This window comes from Salmo trutta, chromosome 29, assembly GCF_901001165.1.
Source record: "Salmo trutta chromosome 29, fSalTru1.1, whole genome shotgun sequence".
Classification (NCBI taxonomy): domain Eukaryota; kingdom Metazoa; phylum Chordata; class Actinopteri; order Salmoniformes; family Salmonidae; genus Salmo; species Salmo trutta.
This window is the reverse complement of record NC_042985.1, coordinates 15,104,142-15,125,536: the sequence shown is the minus strand read 5'-3', so window position 1 is coordinate 15,125,536 and position 21,395 is coordinate 15,104,142. Positions and strand designations below refer to the sequence as shown.

The 21,395-nt window shown below is 41.9% G+C and overlaps 1 protein-coding gene across 2 annotated transcripts; it reads right to left on the bottom strand.

The window, feature by feature from the left end:
* Positions 1–136: 136 nt before the first annotated feature.
* On the bottom strand, positions 137–8,937 carry LOC115166994 (tetraspanin-3-like). 2 transcript variants are annotated; one of them, XM_029720991.1, is made up of 8 exons: positions 8,886–8,904; positions 8,727–8,796; positions 6,773–6,964; positions 6,583–6,657; positions 6,343–6,444; positions 6,071–6,223; positions 5,139–5,222; positions 137–1,282 (listed from the first exon to the last, which is right to left on the bottom strand). In XM_029720991.1, exons 2-8 carry the CDS (start codon positions 8,787–8,789, stop codon positions 1,190–1,192), a joined length of 762 nt encoding a protein of 253 aa, XP_029576851.1. In that variant the 5' UTR covers positions 8,790–8,796; positions 8,886–8,904; the 3' UTR covers positions 137–1,189. The 2 variants fall into 2 exon arrangements, with proteins under 2 accessions (XP_029576851.1, XP_029576850.1); XM_029720990.1 differs by having other exon boundaries at positions 8,727–8,937.
* Positions 8,938–21,395: the final 12,458 nt, after the last annotated feature.

The window sequence follows — 21,395 nt, the reverse complement described above, 5'->3', positions numbered from 1 at the left end:
TGAATCAAGACCAACAGCTGTACTGTATTTGATGTGATATTTGATTCATAAAATATGTCATGTTTACTTTGAAGTTTCCTTAGTTTGGATACATTGAAAAGGGGTGCTTCAGTTGATCAATGAACAATAAAACATGTTTTAGTTTACATTTAGGAGGTTTATTTCAATCAAAGTTCTTTCCTCTCCACAATATATTTACATGATTTTGTTTCACATTATATTCTGCAATGCTACAAGTCTAAATATCAACTTCTGTTTGAAAAATAATACACAATGCCACAAAAATACAAAACAAAAGTGACTCCCTCAGTCCCAGACCCAATTCTTTGGTGGTTTACATCAAATTCCCAGGCAGGTTTGAATCTCGAGTGACTCAATTGTATTCCTCATGTCCTCCCTCCTCAGCTTCTCAATGCACAGATCTGAGGTTTCTCCACTTGGATCTTCTCCTCCAGTGCATTTTAAAAAGGAGGCAAGGAGAGAGGACAAGGGAATCAAGAAAATACAATTGAGATTCACCCCTTCCCTTTCATACGTGGTATTAGAATGTGTGTGTCGGAAAACACCTACATATGTACCAACTTGTAACACAAAGCTCTATCTACACATGGGTCTTAGGTAACACTGGTAAAGTACCTCTACACTACCTATGAATGGAGACTGGAGATGGGTTGACTGACTCACAATTTAGTGGTAAACTACAGGGTCCCTCATAGATAAAGGTACTTCTAATATTCACATGATTAAATATTCCTTAAATACCTCCAGAGCTCTAGTCATAGTGCAAACTGACACATGAGAAAGGAGTACATTCCACATATTGAGCTGAACAGTAGTTCTCTTCTATAAAGAGCCCCTAATCCTCCCATGGTCCCCAAAAGGGAAAAGAAAATAGGCAAGGCTGTATTTCTTGAGCAAAAGAAAAACAACAATATCTATTTGCCATTTAACAACTTTCGTAGTGTCTAAAAAACAAACATTTAAAATAAAGTTACAAAGCATGTTCAATAAATAATTATTTTCACAGACCCCCCCCAAAATCACCAGTGTATACCCAATAGTTATCCTGTGCAAGGTGTGCTTGAGCTTACTACTGCTGAAAACTACAAATTGTGGACATGTCAGTTGAGGCTTCTTTTCTTTATTCTTATTGGTGGAGCCCTTGGTGCGGGCCAGGCCGGTGTCCTCCTCATGCGTAGGTTGCTCCGGTGACCAGTAGCTCATAGGCCGGGTCGTGCCCCCTCCTGCACAGCACCACACAGGCACACAGCATCCCCAGCATCTACAGGCAGAAGGAGGAGTACAACAGTATGCATAGTTAGCATTATCATCATCGCTGCACCCAGAATAAAATGTCACGTGCACTGGCCAGATACTCAGTCTTGTTGTGAAAGACTAGAATTTCCAGGAGTCCTACTCCTAGAGCGACAGTAGTGCAGAGTTTCTGTCCCTGCCTTGTGCCATGCCATGCCATGCCATCACACGTGATTTCTTTTTGATACCGTCGCAAAGCTAACTAAAAAGCAGCATTCGCAAATGGAGGATGGCTTTCACTTCAGCAGTAATACATATATGAACTTCTTTGAGGAAAAGATCATGATCATTAGAAAGCAAATTACGGACACCTCTTTAAATCTGGGTATTCCTCCAAAGCTCCATTGTCCTGAGTCTGCACAACTCTGCCAGGACCTTGGCTCAAGGGAGATACTAAAGTGTTTTAGTACTATATCTCTTGACACAATGATGAAAATAATCATGGCCTCCAAACCCTCAAGCTGCATACTGGACCCTATTCCAACTAAACTACTGAAAGAGCTGCTTCCTGTGCTTGGCCCTCCTATGTTGAACATAATAAACGGCTCTCTATCCACCGGATGTGTACCAAGCTCACTAAAAGTGGCAGTAATAAAGCCTCTCTTGAAAAAGCCGAATCTTGACCCAGAAATTATAAAAAACTATCGGCCTATATCGAATCTTCCATTCCTCTCAAAAATTTTAGAAAAAGCTGTTGCACAGCAACTCACTGCCTTCCTGAAGACAAACAATGTATACGAAACGCTTCAGTCTGGTTTTAGACCCCATCATAGCACTGAGACTGCACTTGTGAAGGTGGTAAATGACCTTTTAATGACGTCAGACCGAGGCTCTGCATCTGTCCTCGTGCTCCTAGATCTTAGTGCCGCTTTTGATACCATCGATCACCACATTCTTTTGGAGAGATTGGAAACCCAAATTGGTCTACATGGACAAGTTCTGGCCTGGTTTAGATCTTATCTGTCGGAAAGATATCAGTTTGTCTCTGTGAATGGTTTGTCCTCTGACAAATCAATTGTAAATTTTGGTGTTGCTCAAGGTTACGTTTTAGGACCACTATTGTTTTCACTATATATTTTACCTCTTGGGGATGTCATTCGAAAACATAATGTAAATTTCACTGCTATGCGGACGACACACAGCTGTACATTTCAATGAAACATGGTGAAGCTCCAAAATTGCCCTCGCTAGAAGCCTGTGTTTCAGACATAAGGAAGTGGATGGCTGCAAACTTTCTACTTTTAAACTCGGACAAAACAGAGATGCTTGTTCTAGGTCCCAAGAAACAAAGAGATCTTCTGTTCAATCTGACAATTAATCTGGATGGTTGTACAGTCGTCTCAAATAAAACTGTGAAGGACCTCGGTGTTACTCTGGACCCTGATCTCTCTTTTGAAGAACATATCAAGACTGTTTCAAGGACAGCTTTTTTCCATCTACGTAACATTGCAAAAATCAGAAACTTTCTGTCCAAAAATGACGCAGAAAAATTAATCCATGCTTTTGTTACTTCTAGGCTGGACTACTGCAATGCTCTACTTTCCGGCTACCCGGATAAAGCACTAAACAAACTTCAGTTGGTGCTAAATACGGCTGCTAGAATCCTGACTAGAACCAAAAAATTTGATCATATTACTCCAGTGCTAGCCTCCCTACACTGGCTTCCTGTTAAGGCAAGGGCTGATTTCAAGGTTTTACTGCTAACCTACAAAGCATTACATGGGCTTGCTCCTACCTATCTTTCCGATTTGGTCCTGCCGTACATACCTATACGTACGCTACGGTCACAAGACGCAGGCCTCCTAATTGTCCCTAGAATTTCTAAGCAAACGGCTGGGGGTAGGGCTTTCTCCTATAGAGCTCCATTTTTATGGAATAGTCTGCCTACCCATGTGAGAGACGCAGACTCAGTCTCAACTTTTAAGTCTTTACTGAAGACTTATCTCTTTAGTAGGTCCTATGATTAAGTGTAGTCTGGCCCAGGAGTGTGAAGGTGAACGGAAAGGCTGGAGCAAAGAACCGCCCTTGCTGTCTCTGCCTTGCCGGTTCCCCTCTTTCCACTGGGATTCTCTGCCTCTAACCCTATTACAGGGGCTGAGTCACTGACTTACTGGTGTTCTTCCATGCCGTCCATGGGAGGGGTGCGTCACTTGAGTGGGTTGAGTCACTGACGTGGTCTTCCTGTCTGGGTTGGCGCCCCCCCCTTGGGTTGTGCCATGGCGGAGATTTTTGTGGGCTATACTCGGCCTCGTCTTCGGACGGTAAGTTGGTGGTTGTAGACATCCCTCTAGTGGTGTGGGGGCTGTGCTTTGGCAAAGTGGGTGGGGTTATATCCTGCCTGTTTGGCCCTGTCCGGGGGTATCATCGGATGGGGCCACAGTGTCTTCTGATCCCTCCTGTCTCAGCCTCCAGTATTTATGCTGCAGTAGTTTATGTGCCGGGGGGCTAGGGTCAGTCTGTTTCATCTGGAGTATTCTCTTGTCTTATCCGGTGTCCTGTGTGAATTTAAATATGCTCTCTCTAATTCTCTCTTTCTTTCTTTCTCTCGGAGGACCTGAGCCCTAGGACCATGCCTCGGGACTACCTGGCATGATGACTCCTTGCTGTCCCCAGTCCACCTGGCCATGCTGCTGCTCCAGTTTAAACTGTTCTGCCTGCGGCTACGGAACCCTGACGTGTTCACCGGACGTGCTTGTTGCACCCTCGACAACTACAATGATTATTATTATTTGACCATGCTGGTCATTTATGAACATTTTAACATCTTGACCATGTTCTGTTATAATATCCACCTGGCACAGCCAGAAGAGGACTGGCCACACCTCATAGCCTGGTTCCTCTCTAGGTTTCTTCCTAGGTTTTTGGCCTTTCTAGGGAGTTTTTCCTAGGGAGTTTTTCCTAGCCACCGTGCCTCTTTCACATGCATTGCTTGCTGTTTGGGGTTTTAGGCTGGGTTTCTGTACAGCACTTTGAGATTTCAGCTGATATACAAAGGGCTATATAAATAAATTTGATTTGATTAATTGAAGAGAACTTGGTGTGTGAAGTGAAGTTCTTCGAATGAAGGAGAACAATAAGGAGAACCAGAAGAATCATACCTACAAAAAAGGTGGGAAAAAAACACAGGTCGAGGCACTCTAGTCTTCATTAACCGGGTATATTGAGCATTAACACCTGCACAATGTGACGCATGCCTTCATCAGGGTTGGTCTTTAAATGCTCTTTATGCCTGGAGAATAAAGGCTCTCTATATTAAAACCCACTAGAGTGCTTCAACTTCAAGTTTTCTACCACTTTACACCTTTTTGGTGGATATGTTTCTTCTTGATCTCCCCCATCCCAGAGACAACCGTGGCTGTTTGGGATACCTGCAGCTACATTATGACTCATGAGACTGCATTTCAACATCCATTTCATAATCGCATGCATCCAGTGACTCCACAAATAGACCAAGTTATCCTCATAAGGAGAAGGGAAGTGACTGGTCAGCAGAACCCATGTTGTGATGTCCCCGTAAGGTAGTGTTGAAACATTGAAAAAGCGATTTGACACAATCAGGTCAGCTTCTCAGCAGCAGATCAAGGCCTACTAGACTAGAGACTCCCACTGCAGGAGGACATTACTGCAGCTCTAGTTAACATGCACCTGGTTCAGATGTTATTACAGAAGGACTCAAATATCGGTCTAGGAACAGTGGTTTAACTGCCTTGTTCAGGAGCAGAACGACAGATTTTTACCTTGTCACCTCGGGGATTCGATCTTGCAACCTTTTGGTTACATGTCCAACGCTCTAACCACTAGGCTACCTGCCTATATTTGTTTACCTGTATTGCAGCGAAGGTCAGAGCAGCCCAAATGACATACATCATGATTTCTTTCAGCTTTTTCACAACAAGAGCTTCACAGCCCTAGAGGAAAAAATACAAATATTAAAAACATGTGTGTGTATGTCAGTATTTTCTTTAGGAAGGAAATGTGCCGGTCGAATGTCCAACCAAATCAAATAGATTCCCATTTGAATGCCGTCATGTGTTAGGTAATGGTTTTCTAGGAGTGCCCACTGACAATTCATTGACACCACATGCAAGTGACTACAATAAATATGCAAGGAGAAATGAGGGCCTACGAAGTGAACGTTAGCTCCTTGCACAATATCCTGTTTCAGTGTTAATTTAAAAATAAGTTCTGTGCCTCCATCCTTGTTAGCCAACTAGCTAACTTGATTTGCACGGTATCCAGCATTTTAAGATAATTGATTAAGCATTAGATTAGGAGGAAGAGGGGGGAAGCAAAATGACTTCATCTAAATATTCCTCATTGGTGGACTTGTATGATGTCTGTAAATTCTCTTTAAAATACAGTGAACACTTTTCAGATTGACTGGCACAGGAAACCTTGTGGGCCGGTACCAGTTGATACAATGCTGTAAGTTCTCTACTGAGAGCGCACTCTCAAGACAGACAGGCATAGTAGAGAGATGATGCGATTGAAAGACAACCTGAACCAATCACTATGCGTAGCCAATGGGATTTGTAATAAATGCCATTTAGCTGATACTTTTATCCAAAGTGACTTACAGTCATGCCTGCATACATTTTACTTTGGTGTGGTCCTGGGATTCAAACCCACTACCCTGGCGTTACAAGCGCCATGCTCTACCAACTGAGCTACAAAGGTCCATTTATAGACAATATTTATTTTCATTGGGCTATTTACCGGCTAAAGGAAACGCTTGGGTGTGCGTGTTCTCTCTTACCTCTGGGTAGAGGTCACCAGGCCGGCTCATGGTTCCAGTACAGTTGCTGATGTTGGGTTTACAGCAGCTGACTGGAACACTGTTGTTTCTGGACTCTTTGAACCAGCGAGTATTCCTCCAGTCAGAGTAGTTGTGAATGCCACAGCAGTGAAGCTATGACGGGGGAGAGGGTGGGAGAGAGACGGGGAGAGAGAGTGAGACTGTTGTAGGTACCTGCAAATTCATCTATAGTCATCTTTTAAAAAACATGTCAGGAGAAATAAATCTGTCACCTGTCTCTGCACATAGTCGATGGCACGGCTGGGGGCATCTGTGTTGGTGCCATTGTATTCATCATACACCTTCTGAATGGAGTGGTTCACCTGATCTTCCACCTGAGTACAAGCAACAACATCAATTTAATCTGTGCAAGAATTGTAACATTCATATTAAATTCTAACAAACTGCATTCCCATTCACGCTTTTCTATTGTTATTGTGTGATAAGACACTAGACAGTAGGCCAATACTAACCCTAGCTCTGTAGATATAGCCAATAACAACCACAACAACTTCTGTGACAAACACCAGCAGGAGAATGACAGCAAACTGCAGAGCAAAGAGAAGAGATATGATCAATTCAATATCTAGTCCAAAGACTAGAAATTACCTTTACCTGCATTATACAAATTACATTTGTATCCATGTGCTTTTCAATACTTACAGCTGTTAGTCCGCAGGAGCTTTCCCGTATTGTGGCACAGCATCCAATCAGCCCAATGATAAATAGCAGAGTCCCGACTGCTATTATAATGGAGGCTGGGATCAAGGTGTACACATCCTCAAAGAAGTGGTCATAGTCATCATATGTGATGAACACATAGGCTCCAATGTAACACAGAATTCCAGCTGCAGCCTAGAGAGGGGGCAGTGAGAGGGAGACAGAGCAAGAGAAAGAGTCTGGGTGAGGCATGTAACATCAAACGTTTTTTTGCTTATCAGAAAGAAACTCCAATATTGTGTGCAGACTGAGACATAGCTTTATGTGTGTTTGTTAAAACAATGTTGGTATGTGGTCACTGGCTAGCTGCTGGTGTGTAGCAAGGGTATCCTCAGTTTCACTTTAAAAACTTGCACAAAATATACCCTTGCAATAACTTGTCTAAATTCATGGACTTAAGAGGACATATGCCTTTTTGTGATAAAGTGTGACTGAAGTTATTTTGGAGTCAGTTAAGTAATTAAAATGTTTTATTTCATTAATATGACCCAGGTTTTTACAATGAGACAATGTTATTCAAATAAAAACAAAACTACTTGAAATCTGTCCTTAAATGCAATATATTTTCCCTTGAAATTCAATAAAATATCTACAATTAGTCAATGTTTTTAAAAACATACTTTAACTTTTAAAGCTGTTGTCACTGGCAATTCATGTATTGGGATTTTACTTTAATGCTATTTTATGTTTCCTCAGAGAAAAATACATGTGTAGTGATGTCCTATGTTTTTTTGCTATTATATTGCAATTGGAAATGTTGTTTTAAAAAAAACAAAAACGGGAATCCTCAGTCATGTAAAACTAAGCTAAGTGAACATTGCAGCACACTGTATTACCAAGCACTATCAGATTTGTCTGGCTGCTACCCAGACTACTTGCTCGGCCCAAACTCTACGCCCGTTAGTTTCTTCTCGGTAATTAAAGTATGTCGCGAACGATAGAGCAGCGTAATAATTTTGTGTGAGTAGTCAGGCTACTATCAGATGAGATTGGGTGAGAGGTTAGGCCTAAACAATATGAAATGCTAACTTGTGAAAACACTGATACTGCAATGAAATGTCGGGGACATCGGCACATGGCGGCTAGGCGTTAGCTAGAAGGCTAGCTAGGTCTCTCACAGTGATACCAAATGTTTTTCATTATTCTCTGTGGTGATACGTTTTCTGCTAAACTGACTGGCACAAACTACAATCGTGCATATAGTCTTACCCACCGTTATGCAGTATTTCATTCAATCTAACGGGGTTTCATGCAACAAATTGCAGCATTAAATGTCAGACGGTTAGCTAGCTAAAAGCTAGAGCTAACAACAATGGCAAATGCCTGTCCGGCATTAGCCAGCAGATCCGACACGCTTGCTCACAGCTGCATTAGTCTCTGACACCGCGAAGCCGGCGCGATATATAACTCGTTAAATGTACTTTAATCCAGGGATGGGAAATGTGTTGTACTCCGAATTGTCCCATTATCCCAACTGTTACGCTGAGAAGATTGTATAATTAAAACTAGTAGTCGTTCAGACGTTTTCTTCCACATGTTAGCTAACATGTGGCAACAGCAGCCATTTACGGAAAGTGTCTTATATACACAGGAATGCTGTCCTGCCCACCAACGGGTCGGATCTGCCGGCTACCTGTCCTTGTTCTACCCGTGCTTACAATAACAGCAAAACATACATTTCAGAAACAATGTATATTTTAATAAACAAACTAGACAAGATGGTTGGAAAGCTCCACATACTCATTTTGTAGAGAATTAACGTGAGCTAGCTGATGTTAGCAGACGCCTCCCTTTGCTGCAGCTAACGTTAGCAATTTCTGTTGCGTACTGTAATTAATCTCAACCTTGACTACCTAGCGTCAAATACATGTTTTGAAACAAGTTCGTGATATCTTACCCAGAATATTAAATTCAGAAACACCAGGACGGTCTTTGATGAAGTAATCCCACACTGGCCCATGGTTGCGCTGGAATAAAAATATGTTACTGTAATTTCGGCTGGATCATGGATGTTGTTATGATAATAAAATGGCTGTCCTGTCCGTTCTTATTATACCTCAGTGCAGTGGTAGGTTCTGCCCCACTGCCTTCTTCAACAAAATCGCCAAAAGAGCGGATATGTCACGTGTGCAGATGAGATCATCAAAACAACCCGACGGTTGTTTTGTGGGGTTTATCGGCGGATGGCATCCACTGTTATGGGTCATTACTGCTACCTACTGTACTGGAGTGTGAGCTAGAGGGAGAGGAATCATACCTAAATCCTACCTGCCAGCCCTGTTTCTCCTATAAAAAATATAAACAATTATACTGTATTTAATGTAAAAAAATAAAAGGGTGCTGACAGAGTGGGCTACCTCGCTTCTAGTCCTTAGGAAATGTTGCATTATTATTTTATTTTTTTATGTATTATTTCTTACATTGTTAGCTCAAAAAATCTTAAGTGTTATTACATCCAGCCGGGAAGAACTATAAGATATCAGAGCGGCATCAATTTACCAGCACTACGACCAGGAATACAACTTTCCCGAAGCGGATCCTTTGTCCGAACTACCCAGGGAATTTGAGCTGATTCCAGAGGCTGACCCAAAACAACGCCACCAGAGAAGAGGTAGACAGAGCGATCCTCTGGTCAGACTTCGGTGGCGCGCACACCACCCACCGCTTCCAAGTATATTACTTGCTAATGTCCAGTCTCTAGATAACAAGGTAGATTAAATTAGGGCAAGGGTTGCTTTCCAGGGAGACATCAGGGATTGTAGCATACTCTGTTTCACAGAAACATGGCTCTCTTGGGATATGCTGTAGGAGTCGATAATGCCACCTGGATTCAGTGTACGTCGCGCCGACGGGAATAAACATCTCTCCGGGAAGAAGAAGGGCGGGGGTGTGTTTCATGATTAACGACTCATGGTGTAATTGTAACAACATACAGGAATTCAAGTCATTTTGTTCACCTGATCTAGAATTCCTCATAATCAAATGCTGACTGTATTATCTCCCAAGAGAATTCTCCTCGGTTATTGTCACAGCCGTGTATATCTCTCCTCAAGCCGATACCACGACGGCCCTCAAGGAACTTTAGGAAGCCTTGTTCTCAAATTTGCTTTGTTAAAATCCCCAGCTACAATAAATGCAGCCTCAGGATATATGGTTTCCAGTTTGCATAAATTCTATCAGCATATTGACTGTAGTACTCGCGCTGGCAAAACTCTGGATCACTGCTACTCTAACTTCCACAATGTATACAAGGCCCTCCCCCACCCTCCTTTTGGCAAATCTGACCACGACTCCATTTTGCTGCTCCCTTTCCCTTCCTTTAGGCAAAAACTCAAACAGGATGTACCTGTTTTAAGAACTATTCAACGCTGGTCTGACCAGTCAGAATCCACGCTTCAAGATTGTTTTGATCAGGCGGACTGGGACATGTTCCGGGTGGCCTCAGAGAATAATATCAACGTATACGCTGATTCGGTGAGTGAGTTTATAAGGAAGTGTATAGGAGATGTTGTAACCACTGTGACTATTAAAACCTACCCTAACCAGAAACCGTGGATAGATGGCGGAATTCGCGCAAAACTGAAAGCACGAACCACCGCATTTAACCATGACTGGGATTATAGCCGAAAACAAACAGTGTAGTTATTCCCTCCACAAGGTAATCAAACAAGCAAAATGTCAGTTAGAGACAAAGTGGAGTTGAAATTCAACGGCTCAGACACGAGATGTATGTGGCAGGGTCTACAGACAATCGCGGACTACAAAAGCAAAACCAGCCACGTCACGGACACCGACGTCTTGCTTCCAGACAAACTAAACACCTTCTTTGCCCGCTTTGAGGATAATACAGTACCACTGACGCGGCCCGCTACAAAGGACTGTGGGCTCTGCTTCTCCGTGGCCAACGTGAGTAAGACATTTAAACATGTTAACCCTCGCAAGGCTGCCGGCCCAGACGGCATGACTAGCCGCGTCCTCAGAGCATGTGCAGACCAGCTGGCTGGTGTGTTTGCGGATATATTCAATCTCTCCCTATCCCAGTCTGCTGTCCCCACATGCTTCAAGATGCCCACCATTGTTCCTGTACCCAAGTAGGCAAAGGTAACTGAACTAAATTACTATCGCCCCGTAGCACTCACTTCTGCAATTAGGAAGTGCTTTGAGAGGCTAGTCAAGGATCATATCACCTCCACCTTACCTGTCATCCTAGACCCACTTCAATTTGCATACCACCCCAATAGGTCCACTGATGATGCAATTGCCATAACACTGCACACTGCCCTAACCCATTTGGACAAGAGGCGTTGCCATGCACGCCTCCAACTCAATCATCAATTTTGCAGACGACACAACAGTACTAGGCTTGATTACCAACAACGACGAGACAGCCAACAGGGAGGAGGTGAGGGCACTCAGAGTGTGGTGTTAGCAAAACAACCTCTCACTCAACGTCAACAAAACAAAGGAGATGATCATGGATTTCAGGAAACAGCAGAGGGAGCACCCCCCCCCCCCCCCCCATCACCGCCTGGTACGGCAACTGCACCTCCCACAACCGCAAGGCTCTCCAGAGGGTGGTGCGCATCACCGGGGGAAAACTACCTGCCCTCCAGAACACCTACAGCACCCGATGTCACAGGAAGGCCAAAAAGATCATCAAGGACAACAACCACCCGAGCCACTGTCTGTTCACCCCGCTACCATCCAGAAGGCGAGGTCAGTACAGGTGCATCAAAGCTGGGACCGAGAGACTAAAAAACAGCTTCTATCTCAAGGCCACCAGACTGTTAAACAGCCGTCACTAACACAGAGAGGCTGCTGCTTACATACAGACTTGAAATCGTTGGCCACTTTAAAAAATGTATCACTAGTCATTTTAATAATGCCATTTGAATAATGTTTACATATCTTGCATTACTCACATTACTCATACTCATATCTCATATGTATATACTGTATTTTATACCATCTATTGCATCTTGCCTATGCCGCTCTGTCATTGCTCATCCATATATTTATATGTACAGTTGAAGTCGGAAGTTTACATAGACCTTAGCCAAATACATTTAAACTCAGTTTTTCACAATTCCTGATATTTAATCCTAGTAAAAATCCCTGTCTTAGTTCAGTTAGGATCACCACTTTATTTAAGAATGTGAAATTTCAGAATAATAGTAGAGAGAATGATTTATTTCAGCTTTTATTTCTTTAAATCACATTCCCAGTGGGTCAGAAGTTTACATACACTCAATTAGTATTTGGTAGCATTGCCTTTAAATTGTTTAACATGGGTCAAACATTTCAGGTAGCCTTCCACAAGATTCCCACAATAAGTTGGGTGAATTTTGGCCCATTCCTCCTGACAGAGCTGGCGTAACTGAGTCAGGATTGTAGGCCTCCTTGCTCGCACACACTTTTTCAGTTCTGCCCACACATTTTCTATAGGATTGAGGTCAGGGCTTTGTGATGGCCACTCCAACACCTTGACTTTGTTGTCCTTAAGCCATTTTGCCACAACTTTGGAAGTATGCTTGGGGTCATTGTTCATTTGGAAGACCCATTTGCGACCAAGCTTTAACTTCCTGACTGATGTCTTGAGATGTTGCTTCAGTATATCCACATAATTGTCCTCCTCATGACGCCATCTATTTTGTGAAGTGCACCAGTCCCTCCTGCAGCAAAGCACCCCCACAACATGATGCTGCCACCCCCGTGCTTCATGGTTAGGATGGTGTTATTCCGCTTGCAAGCATCCCCCTTTTTCCTCCAAACATAACAATGGTCATTATGGCCAAACAGTTCTATTTTTGTTTCATCAGACCAGAGGACATTTCTCCAAAAAGTACAATCTTTGTCCCCATGTGCAGTTGCAAACCGTAGTCTGGCTTTTTTATGGCGGTTTTGGAGCAGTGGCTTCTTCCTTGCTGAGCGGCTTTTCAGGTTATGTCGATATAGGACTCGTTTTACTGTGGATATAGATTATTTTGTACCTGTTTCCTCCACCATCTTCACAAGGTCCTTTACTGTTATTCTGGGATTGATTTGCACTTTTCACACCAAAGTACGTTCATCTCTAGGAGACAGAACGCATCTCCTTCCTGAGCGGAATGACGGCTGCGTGGTCCCATGGTGTTTATACTTGCGTACTATTGTTTGTACAGAAGAACGTGGTACCTTCAGGAGTTTGGAAATTGCACCCAAGGATGAACCAGACGTGGAGGTCTACAATTTCTTTTCTGAGGTCTTGGCTGATTTCTTTTGATTTTCCCATGATGTCAAGCAAAGAGGCACTGAGTTTGAAGGTAGGCCTTGAAATACATCCACAGGTACACCTCCAATTGACTCAAATGATGTCAATTAGCCTATCAGAAGCTTCTAAAGCCATGACATCCTTTTCTGGAATTTTCCAAACTGTTTAAAGGCACAGTCAACTTAGTGTATGTAAACATCTGACCCACTGGAATTGTGATACAGTGAATTATAAGTGAAATAATCTGTAAACAATTGTTGGAAAAATGACTTGTGTCATGCACAAAGTAGATGTCCAAACCGACTTGCCAAAACTATAGTTTGTTAACAAGAAATTTGTGGAGTGGTTGAAAAACGAATTTTAATGACTCCAACCTAAGTGTATGTAAACTTCCTACTTCAACTGTATTTATTCTTATTCCATCCCTTTACTTAGATTTGTGTGCATTCTGGAGTTGTTGTAGAATTGTTAGATTACTTGTTAGATATTTCTGCATTGTCAGAACTAGAAGCACAAGCATTTCGCAACACTCACAATAACATCTGCTAACCATGTGTATGTGACCATTAACATTTGATTTGATTTGATTATGTTCTAGTTAGTATGCTCATTAAACTCAATTCCTGTATCCCCTTCTCCCTCATACTGGATCTCAGTATCTCTTCCCTTTCATACTGCTCACACTATATCAGCACATGCACCACTGTCTGTTTCCTGGCAAAAATCACACCTTCCTGTTGGATGCTGTCTTATGCAATCAGCTGTGTCCATCTTGAAGCAGGTGGGGACAGTAGACTGGGATAAAGGAGAGATTTAATATGTCCGTAAACACTCCAGCCAGCTGGTCTACTCATGCTCTGAGTGCACGGCTAGGGATGCCGTCTGGGCCGGCGGCCTTGCGAGGGTTAACACGCTTAAACGTTTTACTCACGTCGGCCATGGAGAACGAGAGCCCACAGTCCTTGGGAGCGGGCCACGTCGGTGGCACTGTGTTATCCTCAAAGCGGGCGAAGAAGGTGTTTAGCTTGTCTGGGAGCAAGACTTAGGTGTGGCTGGTTTTCCCTTTGTAATCCGTGATTGTCTATAGACCATGCCACATGCTTCTCATGTCTGAGCCGTTGAATTGCGACTCCACTTTGTCTCTCTACTGACGTTTTGCCTGTTTGATTGCCTTACAGAGGGAATAACTACCCATCACCCAAAGCTCATGTTCCCAGCATGCCTGTAGCACCCCTTTCGCAGGATGAGACACCCCATGTCCCTATAGGTTGAGCCAATCGTTAATTGCCAACTGCTGTCTCCCTAATCTGCAATGGCATCTCCCTCATCTCCACCTGACACTGGGGAGGTCCGAAATGCCCCACTACATATTCTGAGTCCTAGTGCCTGTATGACATCTTTTCAGTGAGGTCCGGGCTGCTAAACCATGCGCTCAAAGTCTATTACAGATGGAATCAATGCAACATACATGGTCCTCAGTGAGGAATACACAGCCCCCATTCCATCCCTGTCAGACAGTGCATCGCATTTAGCACCTTCTTATACTTTCCCACCACTCTCTCAATGTGTTCTGCTCAGGTCAGCCTAGTGTCAAAGTACACCCCAAGGAACCTGAAGACCCCCACACTCTCCAGTTCTCTCGTACAACCTCAGGCGTACCTCATCTACCACTTTCCTCCTGGTAAAGAACATTGTCTGAGTTTTCTCTACAGAGAACCTGAATCCCCACATTAATGCCCACCGCTCTACCTCATCAATTTCTTCCTGTACTTTCCTGACTATGTATGGTACATATCTTCCCCTCTTCCATAAGGCCCCATCATCTGCAAATAAAGACCGCCCAATATCCAGCAGTACCTGCAGACAGTAAACTGTAGGATACTGTAACATTATGAATTGATACAATGTATAACTTGTTTTGTTAAAATAGATTACAGATTAGTTTCAATTAACTCCAACATGCCTAGTAGCTTATAATTATCGAAAATATATCAATCAAACACAAAATATGAGACGCACATACACACATACTGTACATAGTACACACATACAAGGCCTATACTAATAGCTACTTAGGGTTTAAAAACTGATAGGCAGTGAGTAAGCAGTAAAAGATTAGAAAAACTCAGACAGGAAAATGATCATTCATACCAGAAGGTGGCAGTATACCCCCTCAGTTGTTAGCTTTGACTTGCATCAATTTCTGTACAACAGGAGACAAAATATTGATGCACACACACTCAAAACTCCTGTGAGAGGATTGTGTGTTTCTCAAAGCACGCAGATCTCAATGTGTTCCCAATGTCTTTCTCAGATCCACTGGGTTTTATGTGTTGATTATATTCAAACGGTTAAACCCACATACCGGTATGGTCTCGTGAGTTTGCATTATAAAACTGATGAATTACCTCTACCTGACAGCCAACATCAAGGTTTTGAAATTAGACAGAATGAATACCTTAGGGTCTACATTATCTCTGAGGTTGTGGGCTATAGCCCTTGCCTAAAGCCTTTCCTTTATTGAGCTATTAAATGCTACCTAGATCCATCTATCAGTCAGCCAAAGGTAATATAAGCTGGAAGCCAAATGCATTTTTGCATCATGATAACAAGTCTCTATGGCTAACTTTCACCAAGAGTTTCATTGGCATTCAGAGCAAATGTATTTTTTGGATCCGTTTAGGACGGGAAATCATGACCTAACTAACAAGACAAACTGTTAGTATTTCATTCAAATTGTCCAGGCATATGCTATAATCTTTGTTTTACAAACATACATTTGAACCAGGAACAATTGTTGTTATATTGGAATCAGTCTACTCATCATACTGATGTCATAAACAGAAGCGTAATGATTCATTCTCTCTCACCATCAGCATTGCAATGGCTTGACCTGTTCCTTCAGTATAATTTTATTGTGGGGGTAATTAAACCATTCAGAAGAGGGTTAACACACACACACACTAACACACTTAGGTTATTTGTGGTGCTGGGAGTTACTGCCCCAAAATACATTTAAACCACTTCATATCTCCCTGTAAATTTAGAAAAACAAAACATCTGCCAACCCAACATTGCAAAATTATGATTACCACAAAACAACTCCAAAAGCAAATTAAATTGGCTTCATACAGGATATCTTTGAGTCATCTATATGAATGTGATATCTGTGTCACTATCAAGTGATATAAGGACATAGTTTACTTTCTTAATAAAGAAGCTGTCCACCCAATCAACATTAGTGCGTTCATGAGAGCAAATGACTGCTTCCTCGGCTGTCTGTCTGCCTGTTGCCCTCCTCATCCTTAACCTGGTTAATATCCTATCAGCCTCCAGCTAGACACGTCAGCAGATGTGTATGTGACTGTCAGAGGAGACAGATCACTGTGTATATTCTACCACGCAAGGAAGGCAAAACTGGAATTTGGGTATTGGAGTGAGTGGGAAGCAAGGAAATGCCATTGCGATGATAAATTAAATCTCTCTTCCCCAAGGAGAGAAGGAGCATATGTCAGTGGAGATCTAGTGTTGGGGGCCGGCGGGCTGGACTAGCACGTCATATTCTAACTGGGGATGCCGCCTACTACTTACTCAATGACCAACATTGAAAACATTACAGTCATGCACTTCTTAGGGCTCAGACACACCAATAGCGTTTACTGGCCGAGAGTACTTAACACCTCGGAAGGTAATTTGCGAACGCAGTGCGCACCTATTTTACCTGTGGAACCGCTTGAAAAATGTCGGCAGTCAGACGTCTGCAGTGGGTGGTCAAAACAAAGCGCGCGGGACGATCGGCAGACAAACCCTAGATCCACATTCGGTGCGATGTGTGCAGGGCTGCGAGCTATTAGTCACGGAAAGACAATTACATTTCAATTAAATCAACTGTTCATTACGAAATACAATTAAGACTATGGTATGATGTGCTACACTGTAGCCTATACATGGGTGGGTGTTACCTCATCTGACCATTCAAACTGTTGATTGTTTGTTTATTTATTTACTGTATCTACACATTACATCATGATGACACTTTGAGATTTAGCATATCATTCTGAATAGACAGCCTAATTAAATGTAAAAGCATTTCCCCAGAGGTGTCATGCATGTACATAGGCTAGTCGAGGGGCCACTGATTATAGCCAAATTCAATATCTCTGAATGAATTCTGTGTAGGAGAATGTATTCCTCCTACTCCATACTGACGGTGTATCTGGGAGCTATGCAAGGCTAGTAATAATAAGGATAATAACACCATGCAACACATGTTACCATGCATAATATGGTAATATTAATGTGTAACCTACATGTATAAAATATATTATGTATACTTGTGTGTCATCCCCAATCCCCAATAAGGCCTGAGGAGGTGTGGTATATGGCCAATATACTATGGCTAAGGGCTGTTCTTAAGCACGTCACAACACGGAGTGCCTGGATACAGCCCTTAGCCATAGTATATTGGCCACACCACAAAGCCCCTAGGTGCCTTATTGCTATTATAAACGGATTACCAAAGTAATTAGAGAAGTAAAAATAAATGTTTTGTCATACCTGCGGTATACAGTATATGGCCTGATATACCACAGGTGTCAGCCAATCAGCATTCAGGGCTCAAACCACCCAGTTTATAAACAGTAATTACAACTGGGAAACTTTAATCAGAAAACATTTGAAGAGGAACAATCATAAATCAACCACATGAGACAACAATGTGAGAAGAGGTGTTAGTGTATTAGAACTACACAGCTGGAAGTAATCAAAACCCAGAGTGACAAATACATTCATGCTGTGTGAAGAGAACACAAGGACAATACCTAATATACTTCGTTAAAAAACTTCCTAATCTAATCAATCATCTAACCTCTATTATACAGAGACCTCTGACTGGATTGTAGGAATGCTTTTCAGACATTGGGTGCTGAGGATATGGCATTTATTTGTGACATAGGAGGTCACCCAACATAATGATAAAAAAATGAAGAGTTCAAACATCAGACAGTACAGACCAGGGTAGGGGTCCATTCCATTTCAATTCCAGTCAATTCAGGAAATATGCTGAAATTCCCATTTGAATGCTTTTCAATTAGAAAAATATGGAATTGGAATTTGGTTTACTTTCTGAATTGACTGGAATGTAAATGGAATTGACCCCAACCCTGGTACAGAGCAGTGGAGAGATAACTGACGAATACAGAGGCAAAACAATAGAACATCAGACATCAGACATGAGGGAGGAGTCAGACAGGTGAGGACACAAAGACATCAGAGAGAACGCCATTGGGTTATTTAAAAGGAATCCTAAACAGGTGTGTTCTCAGGTGTGTTTTTGAGCGTGAACAGAATGTTTGAAGTGGGTCTGAACTGAAGTGGCAGATGTGTGGTGGGAGTGAGCAGACCCAGGGTGCAGACCTTACTGAATGATCAAGCACCCAGTGTGAGATGGGGAAATGTGGCTATTGGCTACCATAAATGTAAATGTCATTGAAATACAGTTGGCTAATGTTATTGGTTCTGTTTATAATACAATGGGTTGTCTCAGGGCAATAAAGGTGAAATACATTACATTGCCATTATTGATTGAGAAGGCCAGAGATCATCCCTTCATGCAAAAAAAGGCAGATAATAAAAAATTTGTTGGATAATAAGAGATTGAATACTGAGAGACTGGACGATACTGAGAGAAATGGTGAATGTGAGTACCATATTGATTTTTTTCAGTTTGAAGACAAGATTTAAACATTAAATCATGAATATACATTATTTATGTAAGGCGCCCACATGTAGTGTTTATGTAAGTAAGTGTTGCTTGCTTCAACTTGATTTTTAGTACACACTTGTTATATTTGCTCGCATAAAAAGCAAGTTATTTTCTCTCACTCACGCTGTGAGTACAATCTGTTGATTTCTCAGTCCTGCTATAATCCTGAGGAAAAGTGAAGCTTCTCTTCCCTGGATGACTAAAGTCATCTGGTTTAGGCCCCTATGGAATATCAGTCAATATCAGTGTTAAAGGGGGCAGAAACTGACAGAATGAATATCTATCCACTTGTACTGTTTTGTGCATTTTTAATAAACCCTGTTTCCACAACATAATGGGATTTCAATTCTCAAGGACAGAATCAAAGCGTTTATTTATTAGTCAGAGCATTATGGTGATAATGTGATTTATTCTATTCTCAAGTACAGAATCTTTGTATTAAAAAATAAAAAGTTATTTATCAGTCAGATCAATTTGAAGTTTTCTCTCTGTTTCTTCAATTAAAGCTTCAGGAGACAAACACATGAGAATGTAGTCAATTAGTAGACTAGTCTTCCAGTCAACAAGTAGTAATGAGACGATTTTAAGTGAAGAATGGGTCTTGTTCATATCTCTCTGTGTTATTAAATAACTTTATTGGTCTTCTGAAGTGCCTGATGATATCATGCCTTGAATTTCACATTGTGGAATGATTATTACGATGGTATGCTGCGTTCCCCTTAGTTTTTGGTCTATGTGTGTAGGCTATGAGGGGACGAGGAATTATTTTTGTCAGTAAAACTAACGGATTCCGTTCTTACAATTCCCTGGAGTATTTTTTACATTTTTTTATTTAACCTTTATTTAACCAGGTAGGCTAGTTGAGAACAAGTTCTCATTTGCAACTGTGACCTGGCCAAGATAAAGCAAAGAAGTTTGACACATACAACAACACAGAGTTACACATGGAATAAACAAACATACAGTCAATAAAACAGTAGAAAAAGTCTATATACAGTGTGTGCAAATGAGGTAGGATAAGGGAGGTAAGGCAATAAATAGGCCATAGTGGCGAAATAATTACAATATAGCAATTAAACACTGGAATGGTAGAATGTGCAGAAGATTAATGTGCAAGTAGAGATACTGGGGTGCAAAGGAGAAAGATAAATAAATAAATACAGTATGGGGATGAGGTAGGTAGATAGATGGGCTGTTTACAGATGGGCTATGTTCAGGTGCAGTGATCTGTGAGCTGCTCTGACAGCTGGTGCTTAAAGCTAGTGAGGGAGATATGAGTCTCCAGCTTCAGAGATTTTTGCAGTTCGTTCCAGTCATTGTCAGCAGAGAACTGGAAGAAAAGGCGGCCAAAGGAAGAATTGGCTTTGGGGGTGACCAGTGAGATATACCTGCTGGAGCGCGTGCTACAGGTGGGTGCTGCTATGGTGACCAGTGAGCAGAGATAAGGGGGAACTTTACCTAGCAGAGACTTGTAGATGACCTGGAGCCAGTGGGTTTGGCGACGAGTATGAAGCGAGGGCCAGCCAACGAGAGCGTACAGGTCGCAGTGGTGGGTAGTATATGGGGCTTTAGTGACAAAACGGATGGCACTGTGATAGACTGCATCCAATTTGTTGAGTAGAGTGTTGGAGGCTATTTTGTAAATGACATCACCGAAGTCGAGGATCGGTAGGATGGTCAGTTTTACGAGGGTATGTTTGGCAGCATGAGTGAAGGTAGATTTCATTTTGGATTGGAGATGCTTAATGTGAGTCTTGAAGGCGAGTTTACAGTCTAACCAGACACCCAGGTATTTGTAGTTGTCCACATACTCTAAGTCAGAACAGTCCAGTATACAGGACATAATCTGCAACCCTGATAAATTGTTCATACCTCAAGTATGAAAACCTTAACTTTTCCTTTTTGGAACCTTTTAATAATTTATTGTACGGTAAATGTCAAAGAATTAGAAAATAATTGGTTTTATTGAATATAAATAATTTAATATCAACAATACAATGCAGCACATCCTCAAAAACGATAAATACACATGTACATTTGATTCACCCTTCATTTCAGATCCAGTGACATTGCAAATAGCATTTTGGTCAACTGTAAACTGAACAGACATTTTACAATCATGTTAAAGCATATGAGATTTGATTCCATATTGACCAAAACCTTTATAGACATAGACTGGATGACTTCTGCTTGGTTATAAGGAACATTATGATAGACTTCTGCATCACTTTCTGTTGTTTTGAATGTAGCTCTCTAATATCTTCATCAACAATCCAGTCTCCTATGGGATATTAAGAGAATGCCATTAAATAATGCAGTAGACATGTATTTTCTACTGCACAGTTAAATCTCGTCAGACCGGTTGAGGCTCACCTGGTTAAGATAATGCCATTAAACAATGCAATTTTGACACAAGATAGTCTCATTATAAATTGTACAGATAAATCTATGGTCATATACAGGTTGGTGTTGTTGATAGCTCACCTGGTTTTTAGAGCGGTTCTCTGTGTCATCTATGAGTTGTGCTTGCAACGCGACCCTCAGCACATCTT

What these genes read in the sequence shown, in the direction of transcription:
- LOC115166994 (XM_029720990.1), bottom strand. Translation starts at nt 8,789, where the DNA reads ATGGGCCAGTGTGGGATTACTTCATCAAAGACCGTCCTGGTGTTTCTG. An exon ending in TTCTGAATTTAATATTCTGG is followed by an intron (nt 6,965 to 8,726) that starts GTAAGATATCAC and finishes CCCCCTCTCTAG; the next exon opens with GCTGCAGCTGGAATTCTGTG. An exon ending in GCTATATCTACAGAGCTAGG is followed by an intron (nt 6,445 to 6,582) that starts GTTAGTATTGGC and finishes GCTTGTACTCAG; the next exon opens with GTGGAAGATCAGGTGAACCA.